Genomic DNA, 26,099 nt, shown 5'->3' on the forward strand with positions numbered 1-26,099 from the left:
GGAATTAAATTTAATATAAGGTAAGGCAAACTTCTTTCAATAAATCAATATATTCTTAAAACGTATAGAAATTTTAAAATAAAACACTTTAAATATTTTTCAATTTATTGCAAGTTGATTGAAGGAACCTGCGTCAGTTCCTCATCGCTGAGAAAAATAGGTCTACCAGTGGAGCAAACGGGTATTTAAACTTCGTGCATGACGGGGAAATGTTTACCGCCGGTTTCGGGCGGTTTAGGAAGGAGAGGGTTAATGCGTAAACATTATAGAGGGGGGAGATTGTCCCGGACTCTTAATCATTTTTTCGTTCATCACTGGTGGCATGACGGCAGTTGTTGTTGTTTTTTAATGGTGGTGTATCCAACAGCTGCCAGTGATTTGTATTGGGTGCCACAGAGCAGTGCCACAGCGGCTGAATCCTAAATCTATATTTAGACATTGTGTTGTTCATTGTATTGTATCCAATGGCTAGTGTGCGTGTGGCGTCGGTCTCTTTGACCACATGTCAAGTTTTGTGTATTAAGCCTTAAATACACTTGTTAACACCTTAAATAGTGATTTTGCTAGTCATCATTTCCTCTGCCATACTCCCTAACAGTTGTGCAGTTATTTAAATAGCTCACTTAAAAAAAAGGGATCTAAAAACCGGAAACACCGGATCTAAACACGGATCTTAATTTCCTAATATCCTGGGTCCTATATGCTCTTTATTATCCATGGTATGGTATTTGGAGGGAGGTAACTGACAGCTGGGGTCATTTTCACCATGTGGTAAGGGTGTGAAGTAAGGGTTGGGGGGATAGAAATAGTGCTGTGCGAGAGAATTCTAAGAGAATGTTCAAAAAAATTAGCTTCTCTATGAGCATTTAGTATCACCATTCCAAAATTTCTCCTGGGTAACAGAGGTAATCTTAGCGCCAGAAATGCTAGCAATAGGAGGGAACACTCAAAATTAAAAATTGGTTTTCGATAATTAAAACCAAAAAGGTGTAGATGAAAAACACACAGGCCAATTTTCAGAGCATAAATCCGATTTTTACCCGAGATAAGTAGCTGTAAAAGTCTGCTAGGAACTTTGGCCATGCCCAACAAAGCACTTGTAGATAATCATCAAGCCAATGTAATTCTCTATTTCTTTGCCCATGCTGTGACAATGAATTAGGTAGCTAATATCCTTCACAAAATGGCGAATAAATACACCACTGGTCCAGATGGCATTCCTCTCATCATCATTAAAAAATCATTTGACGCCATCAAAAACCCTCTTCTATTCTTAGTCAATGAATCGCTAAGGCTTGGCCAATTTCCATCACCACTTAAAAGTACCAAAGTCATCCCCCTCTATAAAGGTAAAGGCAATAAACAGCATATGAGCTCATATAGACCAATATCTATACCGAATCATTTTGGCAAAATCTTTGAAACAGCTTTTTATGCCCAACTGATTACATACTTAGAATCTCACAACCTATTATCCACCTCACAGCATGGATTTAAATGTATAAAAAATGTCAGTATAAAAATATATTTGCATACCATGGTGAAAGTTTTACTATTATTTTATGACGTGGTTTGCGATATTTAATTCTTTAAAGTTCACGAGAATTTTCAAATACAAGTGAGAATCGAAAACGCCCGATGATTGGCTTGTAGAAAAGTGACGTCATTATTCAGCACGAGGAGGCCATGGTAGTGGTTGCATACTTGAATACAAGCGACGGCGTGGTTATGATTCATTTCTTGAGGTGCAGACACATCTGAGTTCATTGTGACTGCAGGGCTATTATTTGATCAATTTCTCCTTCATTGAAAGCGATAGATTGCGTAACAAGATCTTAGTATGCAGCAAAAGAGAAGAAGTCAAGACCAACATTAAAATAGGGAGGCACTAACTGATAGAGGTGGATGAATTCTGTTATTTGGGAAGCAAGATAACTTGTGACGGGAGAAGCAAGAAAGAAATTATCAGCAGAATAGCCCAGGCGAAGAGAGCATTCCACCAAAAGAGAAACCTGCTTACAGCGGGAAACTTAAATATGGAAGTAAAGAAACAATTTATAAGAACCTACATCTGGAGTATGCTCCTATACGGAAGTGAGGCATGGACAATGACCGCAGTGAAGAAAGCAAGGGTAGAGGCCTCTGAAATGTGGTGCTACAGAAGAATGATGAAAATCAAATGGATCGCCCGAGTTAGTAACGAGGAAGTCCTAAGAAGGGTAGGAGGGAAGAGAAGCCTCATGAAAACCTTAATAAGAAGACGGAACAACCTTATAGGCCACATCTTGAGACATGATGGCTTGATGAAGACAATCGTCGAAGGACAAGTGGAAGGCAAAAATGGAAAAGGAAGACCCCGAACAAAATATATGGAACAAGTAAAGAGAGATGTGAAAGAGAAGAAATACGTAGGTGTGAAAAGATTAGCTGATAGGAGAACTGAGTGGAGAGCTGCGTCAAACCAATCCTAGGATTGTTGACCAGTGATGATGATGATGATGATGGCAGTTTTCAAAATTTCCACTTTCAATGCTTAATACTTACGTGGCATTTTTCAGCAAAATTTACACAATATGTATGTATATCGCTTGGAGAGAAGTATAAGTTATTCACTTGTAGTCTTCTCCTTATGATGCTTACTAGGGATGGTCAGATCAGATACCTAGGATCCAAATATCTATGGATAATGCCCTTCAACTTATACTTTGGATTCAAATTCGTCTAAGATATCGAATCTGAAATTCTAAATCAAAGGCAAAGCAGCCGATAATTTTGACAGAGATATGGGGATAAGTGTTCCTAAACTTGAGAAAACCTCATCCGCTCAATGTCTTTGCTTATCCCTCGTGATCTTTCAGTCACTACTACCTCACTTTGACGAATTTACACATCATTTTGTGCTGAGCTTGTTTGATGTTATCTATATGACTGGAACTTGGCTTAAACCTATTGTGCCTGATGATATGGTGAACCTTACGGGTTACAATTGAACGCACCATGATAGAACTGGTAAGAAAGGTGGCGGCGTAGGTGCATTTATTCAACAAAGATTGAATTATTCTGTCTTAGCCACTTCCGATCATGCTCACGGCCAGATAAGAAACCACGGATCCAAATATCCACCGATAATGCCTTTCACTTCATACTTCAGATCCAAATTCGCAATTTTGTTTAAAAGCTCTCATAGGAGTATTGCAATAGAATTTCAGCGGCGGAAAATTATTAAGCAAAACATGACAGGCACATAGCGTGAATCTTCCTATGAGATTGAACAACTTTCGAAGGAATCTCAGTGCTGCAAGATAATAACTACGGCATAGTTTTCACAAAACCACCCTCGGCCCTCCATCAGCCAATGCCTATGTCATTTTTTCCTTTCCGAGACCACACATACTATAAATCATTATCTTTGAAGGAAAATATGAAGTTTGGATTGGAACAGTTGAAATGTGTTTCATCCTTACCCTATGTCATAGACTGACCTTTTGCGGTCTACCAGCTTCAATTATCCCAGTTTCTGGAGGCCAAATGAGTCACCTACTAAGCCCCAAAATATCTCAATAGCTTTCAGCAATTGTATGAAGCACATGAGATTCATAAAAGAATGAGACCAAACGCGAAGCATATCTGACAGCATATAAGTTTTTTAAGCTCTAATTGAATGACACAAAGCTCTATAGTAACAACGAGGCTACTAATATTCAACATAGGCCAATCAACACAATTTTGGAAGAAACAAGCGTAGCATGAGCACAATCAAACAAGACTAGATGGACCGGAAACTTCAGCTAACGCAAACTGCATATATCACATTCCCTTTGAAGGCAACAACGTCACATGCAAGATCGGACATGAACTTCCCTTGCTCCTTCGCTCATAGCCTCGTTGCCTGAAAGACAAAGAAGGAGCACTCCTTCCCCTCTACCTCTCCTTCAGCGCTCTTCACTTATAAGCATTTCTGATTTTCTTCTATCCGCCATTTAGTCCAACAATGTACATACTCGTTTGCATTTTTTAAAACATAGGTATTGTCACCAATATAATTTTCAATAACAATAACCCTGATAATAGCGTCTGAAGATGATTTTTGAAAAATCAGTCCTTTAGCGTAATGGAAATTACTCGGCAAGACAGATGTTGTCTAATAACCAGACTGTATATAACGCCTGAGAGCCAAGGTCAAACTTGTGATAAATGAATCGAAAAGAAACTACAGTTGAACCTCACTCATGAAACTTTCAGTAAGGAACCTAAATAAGTTTCATAAGTGAGAAAGTTTCATGTGTGAGGTGTTTTGGTATTTAGCATGAAATCCTTTTCAAACAGGTCTTCTATGTTTCCAGGATGCAATTACACATTTGGAGTGATGAAAATGAAGCCTAATAATTTTATTTACTCACAAGCATCACCACAGCCCACACAGCACAAAGTGAATAATATGCACATAATATTCAAATATTATGCGAATATTATGCCACCACAATGGTATAAAACGTGCATAATATGTACATAATATGTGCATATAAATGGTATAATGTCCTCATAAATTGCGATATATGCGCATAATATGCGGAATATATGCACTGATGGAATGGCATAATATTTGCATATATACGGAATATATGCACCTTTTATGTACATAAAAGGTGCATATAAATGGTATAATGTCCTCATATATTCCGTATATATGCAAATATTATGCCATTCCATCAGTGCATATATTCCGCATATTATGCGCATATATCGCAATTTATGAGGACATTATACCATTTATATGCACATATTATGTACATTTTATGCACAATTTATACCGTTGATGTGGCTATATATATGCACATATTATACCCATATATACCATTTATATGCTCCTTTTATGTACATATTATGCACAATTTATACCATTGATGTGGCTATATATATGCGCATATTATACCCATATATATGCACCTTTTATGTACATATTATGCTAAATTTATACCATGGATGTGGCCTAAAATATATGCGCATATTATGCCTATATATACCATTTCTATGCTCCTTTTATGTACATTTTATGCATTGATGTGGGCTGCCATATAGTTGCATATTATGCACATATATACCATATCTACGTACCTTTTATGCACATTTTATACCGTTGATGTGTGATAATATGCAGTTACATTATATTCGAAAATTACATAAATAAAAAGTGATTTCTGGAAACGAGGCGAAATTTAATAAATCATTCATCTAGAGACACCATAGGTACATTGCACTAAAACAGGGCACAATCCTCCTACCTTCAGCGTTGTATCACAAATTTTCAAACATTCAGTTAGGAGTCCTATATCATCGCAAATTTGGTTGAAATAACATGTAAATGACATCTAAAGGCAAACATTCACCCTTCCATAATCGTTACTCATGAAATTGAGATTAAAAAGCACAAAGTATGTCACACGAATTCACTATCACAACACTCGCGATGATTCCTTCCATGACATCCGCATGGTTGAACATCTACGGTCTTTTCTTAACGAATGTATTATAAATGGTCCAAAATGTGATTCCAAACCACAAAAAGGTCTTCTAATCGCATAATTGTCTCTGTAAGTCATAGAGTTGTGGCGAGCAATCACGCAAACGATGTAAGCAAGCCGTTCTTGAAAATACACTCAGAAACAATAAAGATCATATTGTCACTAATAATCACAAATTAAAATAATTATATGCATATATCATCAAGTATGTGATATCTTCAGGGCGAAAGTGCAGCTCACAACCTGGATCAGTACCTAAGTGCCATAACTTCGTCTTTCCTTGGAATAGCCTTCCTTCACTTTTCAAGCTGGGACTCTGACTGAAAAAGTACCGTCATAATATATACATTTAGGTAATTAAAAACTGGGAATAACTCTCAAAATTAGGAGGTAATAATTTCAGATTTGCTTGCAAACCCTATGACAAACGACAACGACTCACGTGTACTTACTTTGATTTTAAATAAAGTCCTGTTCTTCATACCATGAAGTTTATTATTCCTTATCGTATATGCGTTACCAGAATAGTACTGTGACATAAAATAGCTCCTTAAACCCATCTTTTCCTCATTAATCTTAGATTTTTCAATATACGTTCAATTCACCCAACTACGGCAATATGGCTACGGCAACAACAATGACTAACAACTGCTAACAACGACGCAACGTGACGCAACGGCAATATGGCTACCAAGCTGCCTACCTCGTCAGACCGGAGTATGCCGGTGTGGAAAATAAAACAATAATAATAATTGCGGAGTATTCTGCGAACGATACGAAATTGTTAGTGATATATTAAAACATAATTTTTCACATTTTTTGATATAGAGGATGTATGATCATCGATTTTTACGGATACAATCACAGTTTACGATGGCATAATATTTAAATATTATGTGCATATTATTCGCATATTATGTGCATAATCGACGGAATATTACTTGCATTTTATGCGTATCCATTTATGCAACTTTTATACTGAAAAGAGTTTTGAGTTTGCTGGGTGGCCGATAATTAATGATTCTTATAAGAATCATAATTAACGATGAAATGTTACTAACAACGAAATAATATACATATTATGTCAATATTATTAATAGTTTACGGCGGCATAATATTCAAATATAATGTGCATATTATTCGCATATTATGTGCATAATCGACGGAATATTATTTGCATTTTATGCGTATCCATTTATGCAACTTTTATACTGAATAGATTTTGAGTTTGCTGGGTGGCCGTTAATTAATGATTCTTATAAGAATCATAATTAATGATAAAATGTTACTAACAACGAAATAATATGCATACAATGTCAATATTATTAATAGTTTACGGCGGCATAATATTTAAATATAATGTGCATATTATTCGCATATTATGTGCATAATCGACGGAATATTATTTGCATTTTATGCGTATCCATTTATGCAACTTTTATACTGAATAGGATTTTTGAGTTTGCTGGGTGGCTGCTGATTTATGATTCTTATATGAATCATAATTAACGATGAAATGTTACTAACAATGTAATAATATATATATTATGTCAATATTATAGTAATAGTTTACGGCGGCATAATATTTAAATATTATGTGCATATTATTCGCATATTATGTGCATAATCGACGGAATATTATTTGCATATTATACCTATCCATTTATGCAACTTTTATACGGTATAAATTTTGAGTGTGCTGTGTGGGAGATGATGAGTTTCCTTGAGAGAAACATAACCTTGCATTTGTGGACAATGTTATCCAAGGTTGAATGTCTTGGTCAAATTGCTAGCATTTCTGGCACTAAGCTGTAAAGCTATCATACTGAGGAAATTTCAGAATGGTGATACTAAATGTTCACAGAGAAGCCAATTTTTGAAAAAAGTTGACTCATTAACAGCAGGAAATTCATTTTACCACCTATGGACAAACCAAGATTGGAGATTGAAGAAATGAGATATCTGAGGAGAGTCATCCAAATGAACCCCATCATTAGGGACCTAAATTTCAATAATGCATCACAAAGGCTTCATACCTTGTGGGCCCTGGTTCAAATCCTGGAAGAGGCAGAAATTTTTCAGAGATGACTGCATCTCTGCTTGAGAGAAGTTTGGAGGGAACTTCCAGTACAACAAACTGTCCCGAAAATATGACGTTGGGGCCTATTACATAACTTTGACTTGATTCAAACCTATTCTCTACCTATGTTGCTATTATGGCAATCAGTAAAGGTCAGAGAAAATGAGCAGGAAGCAGTGCGTGGTGCTCACTAATTTTATGAGCGACCACAGAAGCTTTACCCTTGGCGTATTCCAAGGAATAAACGGGAAGGCAACAATGAATAAAATGTGGGGTTAAGTTACAAACCTTAATATTTTATCGACAATAAAAAAAATGTGCAAGTGAGATTGACAGATGCCAACACTATAGTCTGCACATTCGCAAATGAGGCAATCATGCAAACAGAACAAAGATATTTGAACACACACCGACACATATATTTAATACCGATAATGAAAATAAAAATGTCCAACATAATATGAAACGTCGAATTTCCTTCTCTTCCGTTAGCATGGAAGGTTCAACATTACACAGGTCCGTAGTGATATAATGAAAAATATTTAATAATATTTATCTGTTTTTCCAAGCTCAGTCCAGATATTCTGTGTTCCCTTAGTGTGGGTCCCAGAGACCGGCAGAGATATTGAAAAATGTCTTACGACACTCTGAAAAACATTCGAAAATGGTCATCATTTAATTCAATCGGATTGTGGGAATCCCTTATTTGTCTCCTTTCTAGTGTCCGATGCCTCCTTCTTCTTACATACTCCGCAAACACCCTCATCATCCTTCCCCAATATACAGTAAACTCTCGATTATACGAAGCAGGATTTTACGAAGTTTTCGATTATACGAAGTGATAGTGCGGTCCCGGCGAAAAGCCTATGGTAAATACATGGTGCTATTCGATTATACGAAGTTTCGATTATACGAAATGTTTCGATTATACGAAATGTTTCGAATTTACGAACCTCGGATCGGTCCGCAGGAGCAAAAGGCATTCGTTTATACGAACTATGGCGAAATATTTGTCAACAAAACTAGTTACGCCGGCGTAAGTAGCTAAAAAAATCAGCGCTTCCAACTGTGGTTCATCAAAAGTGTGAAATCGTAAATGATAGTGCAACTTTGGAGAGAAAGGGTTCGCCTAAAACCTCACGGTGGGAATTTAGGGGAAGTAGGACTTAATTAAAATATCGCGACTGATATAATACCCCTATTTACGTGCCTATTCGTAAACATCGCATCGACAATACTTCGTAGTTTAACATGTCAGGAAGGTCGAGCGGGGTATTTCGTACACTACTAATTAACCCTTTGCACTGCTGTGAACGTACCTGGTACGTTCGCAAGGCAGGCTGCTGTGAACCTACTTCGAAGACTACTTGACTACTTTTCGCCGAAGCACTTCGAAGGGTCCCTAATCCGGGACCCTTTCCTCGACGAGCTCACCCTCGCTGGCCCCTCTCTTCGACCCTCCGAGCGTGGGGCCTTTTCTCCCCAAAAGTGACCGCTCTGACTGCATTTTGAAAATCTATCAATCAATGCCATCATCAAAAATAATTGTTTGCATCGCACTCCTGCCTATCAGGCATTCAAGTACGTCTCTGAACCGTGTTTATTCGCGATGAGGAATAACGACTTTGTTAACTTTGCTAAAATGGCCAAGTTAATAAAATTGTCATTTTTCATCGCAGAAACACGGTTCAAAGACGTACTTTATTTCCTCCACTACAATCGCAAATTGCTGGAAATTGGCCGGATTCCCTTTGATAGCGCATCATGAGGATGTTCTCGAGGTTGGTAATTGATACAACTAGCCTACTAGTAATTCTACTGCTATAATATCACGGCTATGGTTGATTCGTTACGTTATACATTCAGGAAGCAGCAGCGGATAAAATCGCGGAGGAGATTAGAGGCTTAAAAGATGATTTTGAAAAATTCTTGGAAAAAGCAGGAAGAGCACAGCGCGCAACATCAAACGATCGTATTGCCCTTGACGATGATCTCCGGGCTTGCGACAATGGGACGCCGGTACATGCGTCGGAAGAAGCAGCGGCCGGGACTAGTCATAATAGCAGTGACGACGAAGATGAAAGTGAAGTAATTTCACCAAATAAAAAAGAAGTACCCGCTGCCCTCCAAACATTAAGAGATATTGATCTGACTAACGAGTTAGGTCCCCAATTTCATTCCCATTTATGCAAGTGAGAAACCATGGTGGAAGCGGCGATGGAGAAGGGAAAAAAGGAAAAAAATAATTGATATTTTAGTAGTATCTTTTCGTGTATATAATAGCCTTCCTGAATAAGCAACTTAAATATCTTAAGTATTGGGCTCTATTAACCACCAACTTATTTTTCAGTCTACTCGTAATGAAGAAGCACTTCTAACCGTGAACTTTCTTCTCGCGCGTCTCCCCGTTTTCCCACGCAGAGAGATCTTTCTTTCCAAAGTCTTTGTTTACTTCCTCCCGCGACCTTCTGCTGATCTTGCTGACACCCATCTTACGCATCCCAAACCCCTCCTTCCCCAGCATTTCCCATTCACTCCCTCCCCCCTAAGGTGACAGAGGTCGAGTGCGTCGCAAAAAATACGGCCCCCAAACGTAGACTGAGGCAGAGCTGAAGGCCATTTCCCCACCCTTCTTTCTCCTGCCCCCTTCACCACTCCTTTGTGCTGACCACACTTCTTTCCTCAGGCAATCCCCATCCCACTCTTATTCACCCCACCCACTGGGAACGTTCCCCGATTGTGGAGAAGGGCATGGTTCATCTTTACCTGCAACGGGGGTAAGTTATTAACAGGAGAGAGGCTGAATAAGTATCTTTCACTATCAGGGAAATGGTGCCGCGCTTATAATTCTCTCTCTTCTTCTCTGCTGACGTATCAATTGAAATTATTTTCTTTGCTCTTTCCTCACTATATTTATTTACGATTATTGCGCGACTATTTTTAGTGCTAAAGCTAAGAAAATCTTTTCTCTACGTCAATGATTCTTTGCATAACTTTCAATACGGAGGAGAAAGGGACACGAAAAGTAAATGAGGTGAATGTACAGGTTTTTGCGTGTCATTTTTGGGAATTCACGTAAGTGAACCAATACTTCACACACGTTGAGAAATGATGAAACATCTCTTGTAGAAAAACAATCAATGCGGATAATAACGTTTCCCTCTTTATTTCTCCGATAATGGAAGATGTTTCTCCTGTCGTTTTCCGGTTGGAACCTTGCTCCTGTCGGCATAAAAGAAGAGAGAGAAATACTATATGAACATAGCACTTCACACCCGGTATGAAGAATATGGTCCGGATGAAGAATAAAGTCTTTCGTAGCAACGTCTGCGAAGATGATGGAGCACAGTATCCGGACATCCTACGAAATTTAGAATCGTAACTGAATCTCAACAAAAATAACCAATGGAAAAGATAGCACATTCAACTGAATATACAGAGTAACTCGAAATATTAACTTACGAAGGTTATTTAGGAAACGGGTGGAGGCCCTCGTTTTTCTTTTTTTTTCTCGTCACTGAGCGATAGAGGGCGACATAAATGGCGGAGGCCGGCTGCCGCTAACATTCCGTGGGTGCTGGAAACAAATATCTATGTTACGCAAACTTAATAGTTGTTATTCGCTCCTAACCACAAATTTATAACATTAAATTCTTATAATAAACTTTGCAATTCATTACCCAGATAGCACAAAGTAAGTGAGTTAACCGTTTCTTATGGTTTTCTTACGGAAAAAATTGATAAGCAGCTTATCGTAAGCTAAGGGATTTATATAAGGCAAGGGTAAGTCGTTAGGGGCGTTTAGGTAAGGAATGCCGTCAAATATCCTCAGGCAATGTAAGTCACTTCTGTTGGAGCGCCAAAGGCGGCTGAACAGCGTACTACACATGCTACGCGGCTCATCTTGACATGAATTTAAAGGCTATTGGGGAAATTTAGCGAGTTTTTATAAGGGCTGAACAACTGATAACAGATTTTCCCGTAAATAGAAAAAAATTAATAACTGCAAGCAACCGGCTATTGAAGATATAAAGCATAGCACAAGTACTCTATCCATGCGGCGGAAAGAAAAAAAATAACATCAGGGTGGATTCGAACGTGCGACCCTCGGAGCTGAAGTACTACACGCTAACCATTGCACCACGGCAGTTGTTGAGAAGAGGAGGCGTAGTTACTAACTAAATATCCAATTATGTAAAAAAAACTTGTTTGGCATGTGCATGAAAAACTGAATTTATTCAAGGTCCATACATTTTAACATTTGTGAATTTTAAATTATGGTTTGATAACCCGATGCCTACAATACGTATATTAGATGTTCCTTCCGGCATTTCTATATTATTCTACGTTGGTATTCTTGTGAAATTGTGTTTTTCTTACGACCTTCGTTAAGCTATCAGTTCATAAATGTGAATGATTTTCAAATTATGGCGGTATGATGTTATTTCTCCTCATAATATAGAAGCGCCAATAATAAAAACATTGTCTTAATGCATAAAGGCCTTAATTAACACTCTGTAACGATGGGATAATAACAGCATCTACGGAAGTGCTGAAAGTTTGGCATCCATTTTGCCATTACTCTGGATGTTTGTCGCCCTGGCCGTAAGAAAGCCATAACAAGCTTACTTGAGAAGCGACTTCCTTATTTCTTCCTTTCACCTTATCTCAATGACTTATGATGTGCTAGCTGGGTATTTGATTACGTTTTCTAAACTGGTCGGGAATTTCTTAAGCGATCGTTGATATTGAAGTATGAAGAAGATGTGGGAATTTTATGGTGGTATAATTATTTAACGATTTTTCACATCATAAATCGATAACAAATAGCCATTTCTATGAATTATACCGAGAATAACCACCGAAAACATTTAAATAAGACCACTAAAGACAAAAAACGGCGGAAGAAACAAAAGCGAACATTTTTTTCGTGACTTATGAAAAAGGTTTGAATTTACGAAACTCGATTTTACGAAGTGCCGATTTTCCGGTCCCACTGACTTCGTAAAATCAAGAGTTTACTGTATGTTTATTGGTCGATCCATTGCCAAATCCGCCAAATCCTTCACATTCCAATGGCAGACATCAACAAATGACAGTTGGGAAGCGAAGGAAATCGGGCTGGAGTTATCATAAGGACGGGTCTGAAGCCTGCGTTATTCCAGCCCCGAGATAGCTCCAGTTCGCAACTCCTATCAGAATTATTTTGACTACTGTAACCGCAAATTGAGCTATGGCAGCTATCATAACTCTTATAGCTCCATAGCTCCGGAGTTATGACTTACATAATAGTTAAGCCCTGGTTAAGCCTATTGTTACAACCTGGCTAATGCCAAAACAGGGTTTCTATCTTTCCATCCTTACCTCATGGTGCAAATGACCCCAACTATCGTTACCTCCCTGCAAATACCATGCTATAGATAACATGGGGCACACCGTAGTAGAGTTTTTTTATTTGAGTGGGCAATTTGTTGTATAGCTTGATGCCCATTTCCTTTGGGCCATAGCTAGATGCTCTGGTCCTGACACTACCTTGATGTAGATGCTTGGAAATTCGAGTCTCGTACCCATGAAAGTCAGAATTTATCATGAAGTTGGAGAGATTTAGTCGCACATGTATAACGGAATACATGATGTACACACAAGGAAATGGAAGTATGTTTAGTTTTGTAAAGATAGGTCTGGATGAGGAACAGTATGTTTTTTTAAAGATAATCCTAAGCAGCCTTTTTTGAATTTTTAAAATCTTTGATGCGTGGGTTGAAGAGCCCCAGAGTATTATATTAAATGTCATGAGTGAGAAGAACATGCCGGCCTCGGTGGCGGCGGGGTAACGTTCTCGCCTGCCGAACTAGAGGTCGCGGGTTCGAGTCCCACCTGGGTAGGTTTCCCCGATCCAGGGCATGGTCGTTTGTGTACGTTTACTTGTTACACTTGTTGAACACCCTGGTGTAAAATGGCCAATAAGAGCTGTATCCGGTGGTTTGAGGATAAAATAAAATAAATGAATAAAATATAACATTAATAGGACATCCAGACTTACAGATCTGCGTAGGGTTCTCACAAGGTAACACACCGAGCTGAGTTTATTCATGAGGGAATCTATGTGATTTTCCCAAGAGAGGTTGGCAGTGATATGAATGCCAAGAAATTTTGTGGAATTACCCTGCACTATCGTTTCATTGTTGCATTTTACTATATTGTCATTTTCAACTTTGTTTAAGGAAAATATGACTGAGACTTTTGGGTGTTAAGACAGAGAAAATTTTGTTGGCACCACAGATGAAGTTTATGAGAAATAATATTTGCATTGTTGATCAGTGTAGGGTAAGAAGAGGAGGTGAGAAGGAAGTTGGTGTCGTCTTTCAGCAATTGTATGATTGTATCACACGCACAAGGTTTAAATAAGAAATAAACCAAACGCAACGCATATCTGACAGCATTTAAGTTTTTTAAGCGTAGCATGAGGGCATTCAAACAAGACAAGATGGACTGTAAACTTCAGGCAACGAAAACTACGAATATCACATTACTGCACCTTCACCCCTTAGCTTTGAAGGCCACGACCTCACATGCAAGATTGGACGTGATCCTCCCTTGCTCCTCCGCTCGTAGCTTGAAAGACGGAGGGAGCACACTCCTTCCCCTTGACCTCCCCTTCAGCGCTCTTCACTGATAAGCATTTCCGATTTCTTATATCTACCAATTAGTCCAACAATGTACACACTTGTTTGAATTTTTTAAACTGCAGCTTCCATTTCCTTGTGTGTACATCATGTATTCCGTTATACATGTGCGACTAAATCTCTCCAACATCATGATAAATTCTGACTTTCACGGGTACGAGACTCGAATTTCCAAGCATCTACATCAAGGTAGTGTCAGGACCAGAGCATCTAGCTATGGCCCAAAGGAAATGGGCATCAAGCTATACAAATAAATAGCCCACCCAAATAAAAAAACTCTCCAACAGTGTGTGCATTTTAAAAAAAGGTTTGCAATTTCCTTCAGGCGAATTTATTTTATTCAATAAATGAATATTTATACAAATAATTAACATTACTGTAAATATGTACCAACAGTGAGGCTTTTTAAAATCACTCTATGGCTTTATTTGTGTATTTTCTCTATACCTTGACGTGTCCTGTATCACTGTATTTTCTTGTACATGGTCTTTGGATAAATAAACAATAATAATTATAATAAAATGACTGACTCACGCTGAAACCAAGGCCACTCAGTTCCCCTTGGACTTGCGACCAGTGAAGGGGAGGGGCGAAGATAAGAAGTTTGTGTAAGAGACGCACCCCCATTTTTGGCTGCAATTTCTGAGAAAAAAAGGTGCGCCTCTTACACGCTCTTATATGGTATATCATCTGTGATATCTTTACTACATCTCCCCACTTAGTTTTTGACAACCACAGGACTTTCTCAGACCTTTCCCTCTCCGAAATGTAACGTTGTCTCTAAAATGAAACTTTAAATGAAAAATATTTCCTCCATCATTTTAGTAACTTAATTCTCTTTGGATAATTGAAATTGCAATACTTCGGTTTGATGATATATTACCATAAAAGGGAGAACTCTCCCGTTCAACCGTTCTACATGGCAACCAAAAGCTGACTGCCTACCCTCGCGCCGGAACACGTGGGGGCAGTTACAAAATTTGACTTATTCAATCAACACAAATTTGACTTACTCTTTAAATAAAAGAAGAACGAATTGAATTGGTAGGATTTCAAACTGGATTACAAAGACTTCAAACACTCTTCCTTTCTCATAAATCCAACTGTTGATTTGAAAGGAGGAGCCACGAGGTAGCATATTTACCGACAAAAACGTTGAAATTTGAGCAAATTTATGGACTTGCAGCATTTTCTTGGTATGATTCAATTATGTAGGGTTGAATTGGGATTGTAAGCAATATCCTTTACAACCCCCCTCACATGTTAAACTACGAAGTATTGTCGATGCGATGTTTACGAGTATGCACGTAAATAGGGAAATTGTGTCAGCCACAATATTTTTACTGAACTCCTACTTCTCCTCGATCCCAACCATTAGTTTTTAGGCAAATCCTTTCCCTCCAAAGTTGCACTATCATTTAATATTTCACACTTTGATGCACCACAGGCAGAAGCACTGATTTTTTTTGCTGCTTTCGCCAGAATAACTAGCTTTGTTGATAAATTTTTTGCCGTAGTTTGTACAAACGAAATCCATTTGCTCCTAAGGACTGAGCCTGATGTTGATAATTTCAAAAAATTTTGTTGAATCAAAACTTCGTATTATCGAATAGCGCCATGTATTTACCATAGGCTTTTCGCCAGGACAACAATTTCAATTCGTATTATCGAAAATTTCAAAATATCCTGCTTCGTATAATCGGGAGTTTACTGCAGTGACTTGGCCGTGATTCCAGGAGGTATGGCATCCCAGCTGCAGCCTTTGGACATTTGCGAAAATAAGACTTTTAATGATCAATTGAAAAGGTTTTATACAGATTGGTTGGCATTTGAAGAATGGGAGCTGATGCCATCTGGACGCGGACATTTATCTCAGTTAGTGCATTGGATTTTAGCTGCATGGAAAGGAGTGAAAGAGGAAATCATTATTAAAGCATTTAAGAAATGCTGTATTTCTAACCTTATGGATGGAAATGAGGACGATGAACTTTGGCAGAGCAGTGATAAAGATTCAAGTGAAAATGAATTTGATAGTGACTACAACAAAAATTATTCTTCGTGAATTACTTTGAGAATATAAATTAGGTAAGTCACCAAGTGTAAGTATCTCTTTCATCATTTCTTGTCGATCAAGCAGTAGTGTTATATTATAGTAAGAACTTGTGAATACAACCTAATATGTTTTGCATTTCCTATTTTTCTTCTTACATGTATAAATGTTGATCAATTTAATTCTTAAGTATTTTATCATTTATTGCTTTTGATGGAAGTATTGGTTTATGGCCACTTTGGAATAAAACAACAAGAAATACTTTGGGCCACTTGTATTAATCGCCCAATTATGATGCAGGTGGTGAATATATGTATCTCCGGTCTGGAGCTCTTTCTCATGACTGTGGGGGCAGGGTGTACATAATCTTTCACTGACTACTGAGTTTATTATCCCCTCCAAGCTCTCAGCTGCATCTTGGTGAAAACAAGATGATAAGCTTGACTTATGGGTTATAGTAGGGTATTATCATTTCCCTGAGCTCGTCAAGCATTCTTGCATTGCCATCGCTGCAAGCAAAAATGTTAAAGGTGATGGAACCTCGCGGCAGTGCTCGCAATTGTGCGAAACAAGAGTACCGTTCCACTATGCCTATCATTAATATTAATTCCTCAATATTTTGGTGCCAAGATAAATGAAATGATATAGAAATTTACAATATTTATTGGAGTTGCAACCTCTACAGTCATGGATATTCAAAGCAAACAGCAATAAGAAGATAAACAAAAGATAATAAACGTAAAAAACAAAAACGACAACAAATATGAATATATAAGTCTTAGATTTGTGTTCATCTTAGATTTGTGCAAATACGGTATTTTCATGATCAAAAAACTAAAAGTAAATTCATGATTTTTCAGTATTTTATTTTTTTTGTTGAAGGAAAGCAATTGTCTTATTATATTTTGGAGGAGGTCCGTACCCCCCAAACCTCCCCCCTCGCTATGCCACTGTCTTCATTATGATAAGCACTAAGCACTCCGCTTACACAGGTAACTCGAGGGGTCTCCACCACTCAGCCACCTGCATTTGGCTGGAGTCGCTCATAGGACCATAGCATTCACTTCCAAGGAGCTTGAGCATACCAAATGGCTGGAGCAACTGGCTCTGTACCACATGACTTGCACAGGACCGCAAAGTTGTATGCAGCTAAAATTTGCAGCATAGACCCATGAATTCTATCCCTTCCAATTCCTCATTCCACTTTCAATTATAATTTTTCAAGGGCCAACTATTTCCTTACCTACATAACGTAAGAAATGTACAGTAAACTCTCGTTATTACAAAGTTAACTGGACTGAGAAACCAGAGGTTCGTAATAATGATATTTGTAAGACTGTTTCCCTTAGGAATAACAAAAAAAATTGCTGTTCGCACAATGGAAGAAAGGTTGAAATGCTGAACAGTTACTTCACAATGGATTAATTGATACCTTTTTCAGACTGCCCAAAATGCATGTTCCTCTTTACTACACCGTGTCGCATAGGTCAACTCCATACGAGCCAAATTTGAAATTTCAGACACACTTGCATTTTTCTAATGCTCGTATCTCTGAAAGTCGAATGTTCATTAGAAGAGGCCTTCTCATTCCACCAATTTATGATTGGTAATGAGTGGGTCACCATAATTCCACAGAAATATAGCTTATTACATGGTGTTGTGCAAATACTGAAGTATCCTCCTACTGAAGAAAGAACTATAATTGACGCTCTTGGGCACAGTGTACGAGAAGAACTTAAACCTTGTGCAATGATTATGAAGTAGTATAGTGTACATGTCCACCTAATTGCCATTGCTTAACCTGAGGAGTTACATAATATAGTTCATTTATATATCCGCTCAGACCAGGACTGAAGTTTATAATTTTGTAATAATGAAAATTTCGTGATAACGTTTCTTTTACTGTAGATTGGTTTGGCCTTTTCGTTGGGACCAACAACTTACTTCGTAAAAATGAAAACTTTGTAATACCGTATAAGCGCGTGTAAGAGGCAGCAGCACCAGATATTGCAGCCGAAAATGGGGGTGCGCCTTTTACACGAACTTCTTATCTTCCCCCCCTCCCCTTCACCGGTTGCAAGTTCAAGGGGAACTGAGTGGCCTTGGTTTTCAGCGTGAGTCAGTCATCTGAAACCCTGGGTCAAAATCAAGCGGCAGGCAGGGGAGTTTCTCCCTTAGTATTTTGACGTATTTTTAAAATGCTCCTGTTTGAATTTCTTGCAAGCATCGCGCCGTCACGTCGGTACCCCAGAGGTGAACATTGAAAAGATCGCGCGGGGTGATTCGCTCCGGAGCGCGCGCTAAATTTATTGCCACGAGTGGGCATCCCGCTGCATTTATACTGCATATAGTAATATTGGTGTCACAACCTGCGGTTGAAAAAATTGGAACGAGTGTGCTCATTGTTGGACTTAATGGTGGATAGAAGAAATCGGAAATGCTTATAAGTGAAGAGCGCTGAAGGAGAGGTCGAGGGGAAGAGGGCTCCCTCCCCTCCGTATTTAAAGCTACGAGCGAAGGAGCAAGGGAAGAACACTTCCGATCTTGCATGTGACGTCGTTGCCTTTAAAGCGAAGGGGCGAAGGCGCAGCAATGTGATATACGTAGTTTGCGTTGCCTGAGTTTCCAGTCCGTCTCGTCTTGTTTGAATGCGCTTATGCTACGATTTTTTCTTCCGAAATTGTGCTGTTTGGACTATGTTGAATATTAGTAGCCTTATTTTAGCTATAAATCTTTGTGTCAATCAATTAGAGCTCAAAAAACTTAAATGCTGTCAGATATACGTCGCGTTAGGTCTAATTCTTCTTAGAACCTCGTGCGTGTCATACAATTGCTGAAAGATATCGAGATATCTTCGAGCTCAGAAGGTGACTCACGTAGCATTTGACCTTCAGAAACTCGGGGAATTGAACCTGGTAGACCGAAAAAGGTCAGTTGGTGGAATGGGGTAGCGATGAAACACGTTTCCATTGTTCCCCTATAACTTGATATTTTCCTGTGGAGTCTCGGAAAGGAAAAAAACGGCAGAGGCATTAGCTGATGGAGAGCCGAGTGTAGTTCCGTTAGGCCCCTTGCACACACACCGATTTTGGACGGCCGGTAAAATATTGGCCGATATTTTACCGGCGAAGCGATGCTTGCACACACGCCGGATTTTTACCAGTCAAACGATACGTTGCTAAGTTTTTGAGCCGGCGTCGGCGATCCACAGTGACAGTAGCCGGCAGCTAACCGGCATTTTGCCGGTGCCGGCGTGTGGTCGGTACGTGTGCAAGCTCCAATGCTCTCCCATTGTTCACTATTGGAACGTGGACGGCCGATATTTTACCGGCCGTCCAAAATCGGTGCGTGTGCAAGGGGCCTTAAATCTACGACGTGGTTATTATCCTACGGCGCTGAGATTGCCCCGATTGTTGTTCAATCTCTTGGGAAAGCTCATGCCATTTGCCTGTCGTGTTTTGCCTTAAAATTTTCCACAGCTGCAATTCTATTGCAATACTCCTGCGAGAGCTTTTAAACAAAATTGTTCATGAGTAGGACAAGCAACGTAGAGCGATGGCGTATGCAAAGAGAGGATCGGAACTCTTTCTACTCCCTCTTATGCCGCCGCAGTTATCAAAATTTCCTCTTTCAAATAGTACTGAAAGAGGACATTTCGATAACTGTCGAAATTCCTGGCATACGTCTGCAACACTGCACGATAGGATAAAAAAAATGTCGCAAAATTTTTTTTCTTTATAGCTTCGATCCTCAAAATAGGGGTGCGCCTCTTACACGTGTGCGCCTCTTACACAAGCTTATACGGTATGTTGCTCGTATGGACGAGAGTCTACTGTATATCCAGTTTGGTCTCATTCTCTTCTGAATTATGTGCATATTATTATCATCTCAATCCAATAAAGTTACCTTACCCTTCACCGAAAGTCATTATAAGACACCTTTGGGCACAATAAGAGACTCATGTAGCAATTGGCCTTCAGAAACGGGGAGGATTGAAAAAGGTCAGTGGGCAAGAAAGGGGTAGGGGTAGTTTCTATTGTCCTTGTATAACTAGATTTTTTTTAAGCTATTGATTTATGGTTATCTTAACATGTCTGAATGCAGACTCTGAATGCACTAGATAACAAAATAGAAGTAGCTGCAATGCTTTTCAATTTTTCAAAAGCTTTTGACAGTGTGGACCATCAATTGCTTCTCAAGAAACTTAACAGGATGGGTATTCGAGGTATAACTAATGCTTGGGTTGAATGCTACCATGATTTTTTGGGGTTCATCCTCTAGGGCCTTGTCCATTTTTAGAATTCAGAAAAGAGCCATTAGGCTCATGACTTTTTCCAAACATAATGCCCCTTGCAAACCCCTGTTCAAAAAACTGGATATACTACCAGTGCTTATACCACTGGATATATTTGTCATTTACTTGTATATACTAAAAGAAATCTATCCCACTATGTTAAGAACTGTGATGTTCACCACCATTCTACCAGACAAGTTGATAAGCTGCATGTTTCATAGGTGTGCATTAGGAATACAGGTGCTGGTCCAAACTGGGCCTTCAATTCTATAATAAATTGCCGGTCGAGCTTAAGTCACCAATAAGTGTAACTGCTTTTAAGACCAACCTCCTAAAATATCTGAAACTAAAAATGTATTATTCTATTGATGAATTTCTAAACAAAGTTTGACGTACCTTGTATCCATTGTATATATGTATTTTATTGTATATTGATCCTTTAACCTGACGTGTCCTTTGTATTTCACGATCTCTAGACAAATAAAACATTATTATTATTATGTACCCTGCGTGAGCCCATAATCTGGGGTGTCTGGGGACTGTTGGGTGGCCTCGGAGAGGAGGAAAGTATCAGAAGGGTGGGCTGATGGGTGGAGGATAGTGGATTTTTTTAAATGTGTGACGTAGTTACTATCCTACGGTGCTGAGCTTCTCCCAATGGTAATTCAATCTCTTGAGGAAGATTCACACTATGTGGCTGTAGTATTTAGCCTTAAGTAACTAAGTACAAAATAATGTCAAGTACAGTGGCGGAAAAAATTAACGTAAAGCTCATTGGCATCTGAATTCTGCCAGCTAAGGAACTACTTGAAGACGTTTTGTACAAAATTCTGTACACTTCATGCTCTCATACAACTGGTAATTTTAAAACTACATACCTACCCCTTGTAACAGAGAAAATCAATAACATGTGTCGCAGTAAGACTACATGTAAAAGACTCAACTACAAATTTTTCCTAAAATCTTCCGAGCTATGCTTTAGCCCACATCTTCCCTAAAATGGATTTTACTTTTGTTGGGTTATCTGTGAACACAACCGAATTTTGGACATTCAAACTGCTTCAAAGCACAATCGTTCTAGCGTTGTCATCGGTAAAGTATCGTGCTACACAATAGACGTTCTAAGAACCAAATCTTGGCGATGGATGATTGGGTGTTCCACACACAATGTGAATATTTTTCTGATCTGTGAAACTTCAAAAAACCTTGTATAAGGTCCAGATGATGTAGCATGACTATTGCATTCTTAATAACATCTTCAGTTGTTGAAATTGAACTCCTGCCTTGAATGCAATTGGGGCTGTTGACTGTAGAGTGAATTTTGACTACCTTTTCCTAGTCTCCGAGTCCCGCTTCAATCTTCAAATCAAATGCATTAACTGATCAATCGTCAATGTATCAATCGACATTAGTACGTAAAGAAATTTAATTTTGTCTTTTTGTCACCATTGCAGGGTTCCCACTCTACCTGAATAATGAAATTCACGGCTTATCCCAGGTTTTCACCGTTATTTTTCAGGTTTTCACGGTTTTTTTCAGGTTTTCACGGTCTCAATTTCACTAAATTCACGGTCCGTTAATAAGCCAGCAATAAGAAAATCACTGGCCGTATATCAACAGAAAATTAACGTATGCGACAAATGCCGTGAATGTTAACGCCGCAATGAAAAGTGATATCTGTTATGACGTGATCTATCGTTGGCAAAATTCAGGGCCGACTAAAGGACCAGCCCAACCGCGCTCTCGCCTCGACGCCGAATACCCTTCGGACCTTCTTCCGTCCGGACACCCGAGGTCCTTTTTTAATTCCTCGCCGAGAGATTGTTTTTTGCGCACGTTGTTATTACTGCTCAGTAACCGAATTTCCCCCACCCAAATCTTTCTTATTTAACGGAAAATATTTTATTTAAATTGTTTATAGAACATAATAAATCGAAAAACAATTTCATACACCGTATTAGCACAAATCTAAGATGAACACGATTCTAAGTCTACCCTCCTTTTTTGAAACTCCACTAGGGGAAAAAGTTTTTTCCAAATAACGATACGATAATAAAATGAATGAGGAAAAACGATCAATGTTTTATTTTTTTGCTAGGTTGCCTATGTCCCAGGAAACGCAGGATTTTGGCGAGTAATTATGATATTCATTAAAGGTTTCAAACAATATTTTAGATAATAACAGGAATAGTAGTACTTTATCAAGACACATAGGTCATATTGTTGATTCTACCCATATCTCTTTCAAAATTTTGAAGAAAAACGCCACCTCACTAAAAAAATGTTTGCTCTCCACTCGGCATTTACACTGCTATTATGGATTTCAGTCTGAAATAAAAATTCTTATCCATCAAACACCATTTCCAGTACACGTATTCACGAAAGCAATGTGCATGTTGTGCCTAAAACAACCGCATTCGCCGGCGCAGTGACTGGTTGTGAGATGGATCACGAAGGCCAAAAATAGTCTATTACTTGAATTGTTCCTGTCTAATGAATATATTTTTAATATAATTGAGGTAGTGTGTAAAGCGTGAAAAATGTTGCGTTAATCGTTAAACTAATAATTAAACTTTCCTCCTTCAAGTTGTCAACCAAACACTGCTTATTGACTGAGAATCCCCTTTCAACAGAGGCATTTCCATGAGACAAAGTAAGAACAAGTGTCAGAAAGTTCTTAAAATCTACATATTCATCTGAACCTTGCTCATTCAGTAGCGCAATAAAAAAATCATCAAGGCGTGTTATGTTTCTCCTGTAGTTATTGCACCGACTAAAAACATGTTCTCTAGATAAGTTTCAAATACTGCCGCTTTATGTTGTCAGCCTTGATTCCCGAAATCCAATTTTTAGCAACCAGTTGCTCTAAACCTCTCGTGAGTTGTGTATCACCACCATTATTTTTTATGATTCCCGGATCTAAGCAGGAAATTGACCACACAAACTTTCCGGTTGCTACGTAAAACTAGCAAGTCCCAGAGCATGCGAAAATCATGTAATGCTGTGTTGCCATAAGCAAAAAATCTTCTCTCGTTTTCAAGGGCTTAAAGGCCGCAACGCGCGAGAATTATTAACGTCGCGCCGAAAGCTCCCTGTCGCCCGGTTCAAACGCAGGGAGCGTAGTGTCCACAGCGCACAGCAGGTTGTCAAGGTTAGCAGTCTTCCAATCACAGGATTGAGGGTGTTGAATAAACGTTCAAATTTTTCGACACAAAGGTCATCTAGATTTAGTTTCGAAAGTGGTCGCTGCAGCCAGTGGGAAGCCTAATTCGGTGGAAGGGGGACTAAGCAGTGACCGAGTGAGGGGAAACCAAGTCAGTCGAGGAAGGTAAACAAGCTGATGAGAAGTGGTGTCATATTTCAGGAGGGGGGAGAGAAAAGGCCTGCCCTGGGGAAAGATGTTTTTTTTTCTTCAGGCAACATTCGTTCCTACGCTTTTCTGACCCATGCGACGATGCTCGCCACAATGAATAGAAGTACGCTCACTACGAACGAAGTTGAAAATTTCTGGGAAGGTGTTATTATCAAGATTGAGAGATTTTTAAGGTTTTAGGACGAAATTCACGGCTTTTTCCAGGTTTTTTCACGGTAGACAAAATTCACGGCTAATTCACGGTTTTAAGGCTTTCACGGTTGAATGGGAACCCTGCCATTGTCACTATCCAATGAGGTAATTTGCTCATTTATTTTTTTATTATAAGGTAAATACTTATAAATTAACACCAAATTATTGAGAAATTAACTTCTAAACAATTCGAAATGCATTCATATGCCAAATTTTCTACCTTGTGTGATATAAAAACTGGAAAAAGAAGTGAATTTCACTAGAAACCAGCTATCATGAATTTGGATAATAACAAGTTATTTTCCAGGGATTTTCCGAACTTGCTATAACAGACTTTAACTGTACTTCATTTTCACCCATCTATTTCAGAGGCCTGGATTACGGATGCATTATTCCATATTCAGCAGGAACTACTCCGAATGAATCACAGATTTTTTACAATAGCAAGTACCCAAATAGAACAAATTACCAAAAGTGAATACATAACTGTATACACAAAACTAACAGAATGCAGCGTATCACAAAATGTATAATATCTTAAGATGCTATCAAATTAGGAAGTAAAATCACGAAGTCTGCGTAGCTTTCAAAAAAACTTAGGAAAGAAACAAATTAAATATCACGCATGTGACAGAGTGAGGTAAAGGCATCACCAGTTATCACAAATATCAACAAAGTCAAAATGTCGCCTTAGGAGTTGTGTCACTTCTGCTCGAATTTTTGCTAAACTTGAAACTTTTGAGCCACAGCCAGTGGTTAATATTATTACCTGATTTTGGAAAAGAACAGCAACTAATACCAGTTTAAAACTTTTCAAAGGATGAATCTGTACATGGAAATAATGAGATCAGGAGTTATATGTTTGGCCCAGCCCAATTTGCACACCACGCAAACAAAGACACCATGAGCCAGGTCCAACATAGGCTAGCTAGTTATAAACCCTGTGGCTGAGATCTAAGATGACAAAAATCTACTCAACAAATATTTGGTAGACTAACAACCGTAGAAAACAGAATCAAATTCTCTGGAAGAGTTGCACAAGCATGACAGCCCAAGAATTCCATTCAAATCATAGTAATGCATGAGTGGAATCACCAACACTCATATAAGGTAACTTAACTATGTATCAAGAATTAAGAGACGATCATCCAATTGAGTAAATTGATATTGGGAGGGCATAGTAAAATATACAGAAAGAATGATTCCAAACCTTAAGAAAAGATCAATCACCCATTCCTTGTGCTTCACAGCCTTAATGTAATACAGCTGCAATGTAAACGTCTTACCTTTGAGAAAGCTATCTTCTCCTCTTGCAACCCCTGATGTGATGTGGCTAGCAAAGGACATGCGATCCTTGGGGTGGACAAAGTCGATGAAATCACGTCCCAGCCACATGTCGCTGGGAAAGCCCAGGGTAGCTGTCACGCTGGGCGTTGTGTGCACCACCGTCCCGTCCTCCATCGACACCACCACCACAAACCCATCAGCAGCAGCTGCCTATAATCACAAACACGCAATCAGATAATTTATAATCAACAACAACAAATATATGGCTTAAAAGCTCATAACACATTCAACCACATTGAATGGAAATGAATGTCCACTACGCCAACCCTTATTTTTCTGGAAGGAGGAAAAGCGACATTTTCCTGGCCTGATAAATGAGAACTAAGATAAAAGTACAACAACTTAATCTGAGCAAATGCCCAGCAGTACATTTTTTGCAGACTCCATCCAATTATAACCATGTTTATGCTGTGGATGGTATTAAAAAATAAAGGCAAAAGACAAAGAGAAGTACCTGGGAGTTACAATAACCTCGAACCTCTCGTGGGGAACACATATAAGGAATATTTGTGGAATAGCCCTGAAGAAATTAGGACTCATCAAGTGTATTTTGGG

At 38.7% G+C, this 26,099-nt stretch overlaps 1 protein-coding gene across 1 annotated transcript in view; it reads right to left on the bottom strand.

Moving 5' to 3' along the window:
- Positions 1 to 26,099, bottom strand: part of LOC124164402 (period circadian protein) — a 247,849-nt gene that overhangs the window by 132,172 nt on the left and 89,578 nt on the right. Inside the window, exon 7 of the mRNA XM_046541726.1 lies at positions 25,484 to 25,694. Coding sequence (XP_046397682.1) covers positions 25,484 to 25,694 — 211 coding nt within the window. The remainder of the gene's footprint in view (positions 1 to 25,483; positions 25,695 to 26,099) is intronic.

The sequence above is a fragment of the Ischnura elegans genome, chromosome 8, assembly GCF_921293095.1.
Source record: "Ischnura elegans chromosome 8, ioIscEleg1.1, whole genome shotgun sequence".
NCBI lineage: Eukaryota > Metazoa > Arthropoda > Insecta > Odonata > Coenagrionidae > Ischnura > Ischnura elegans.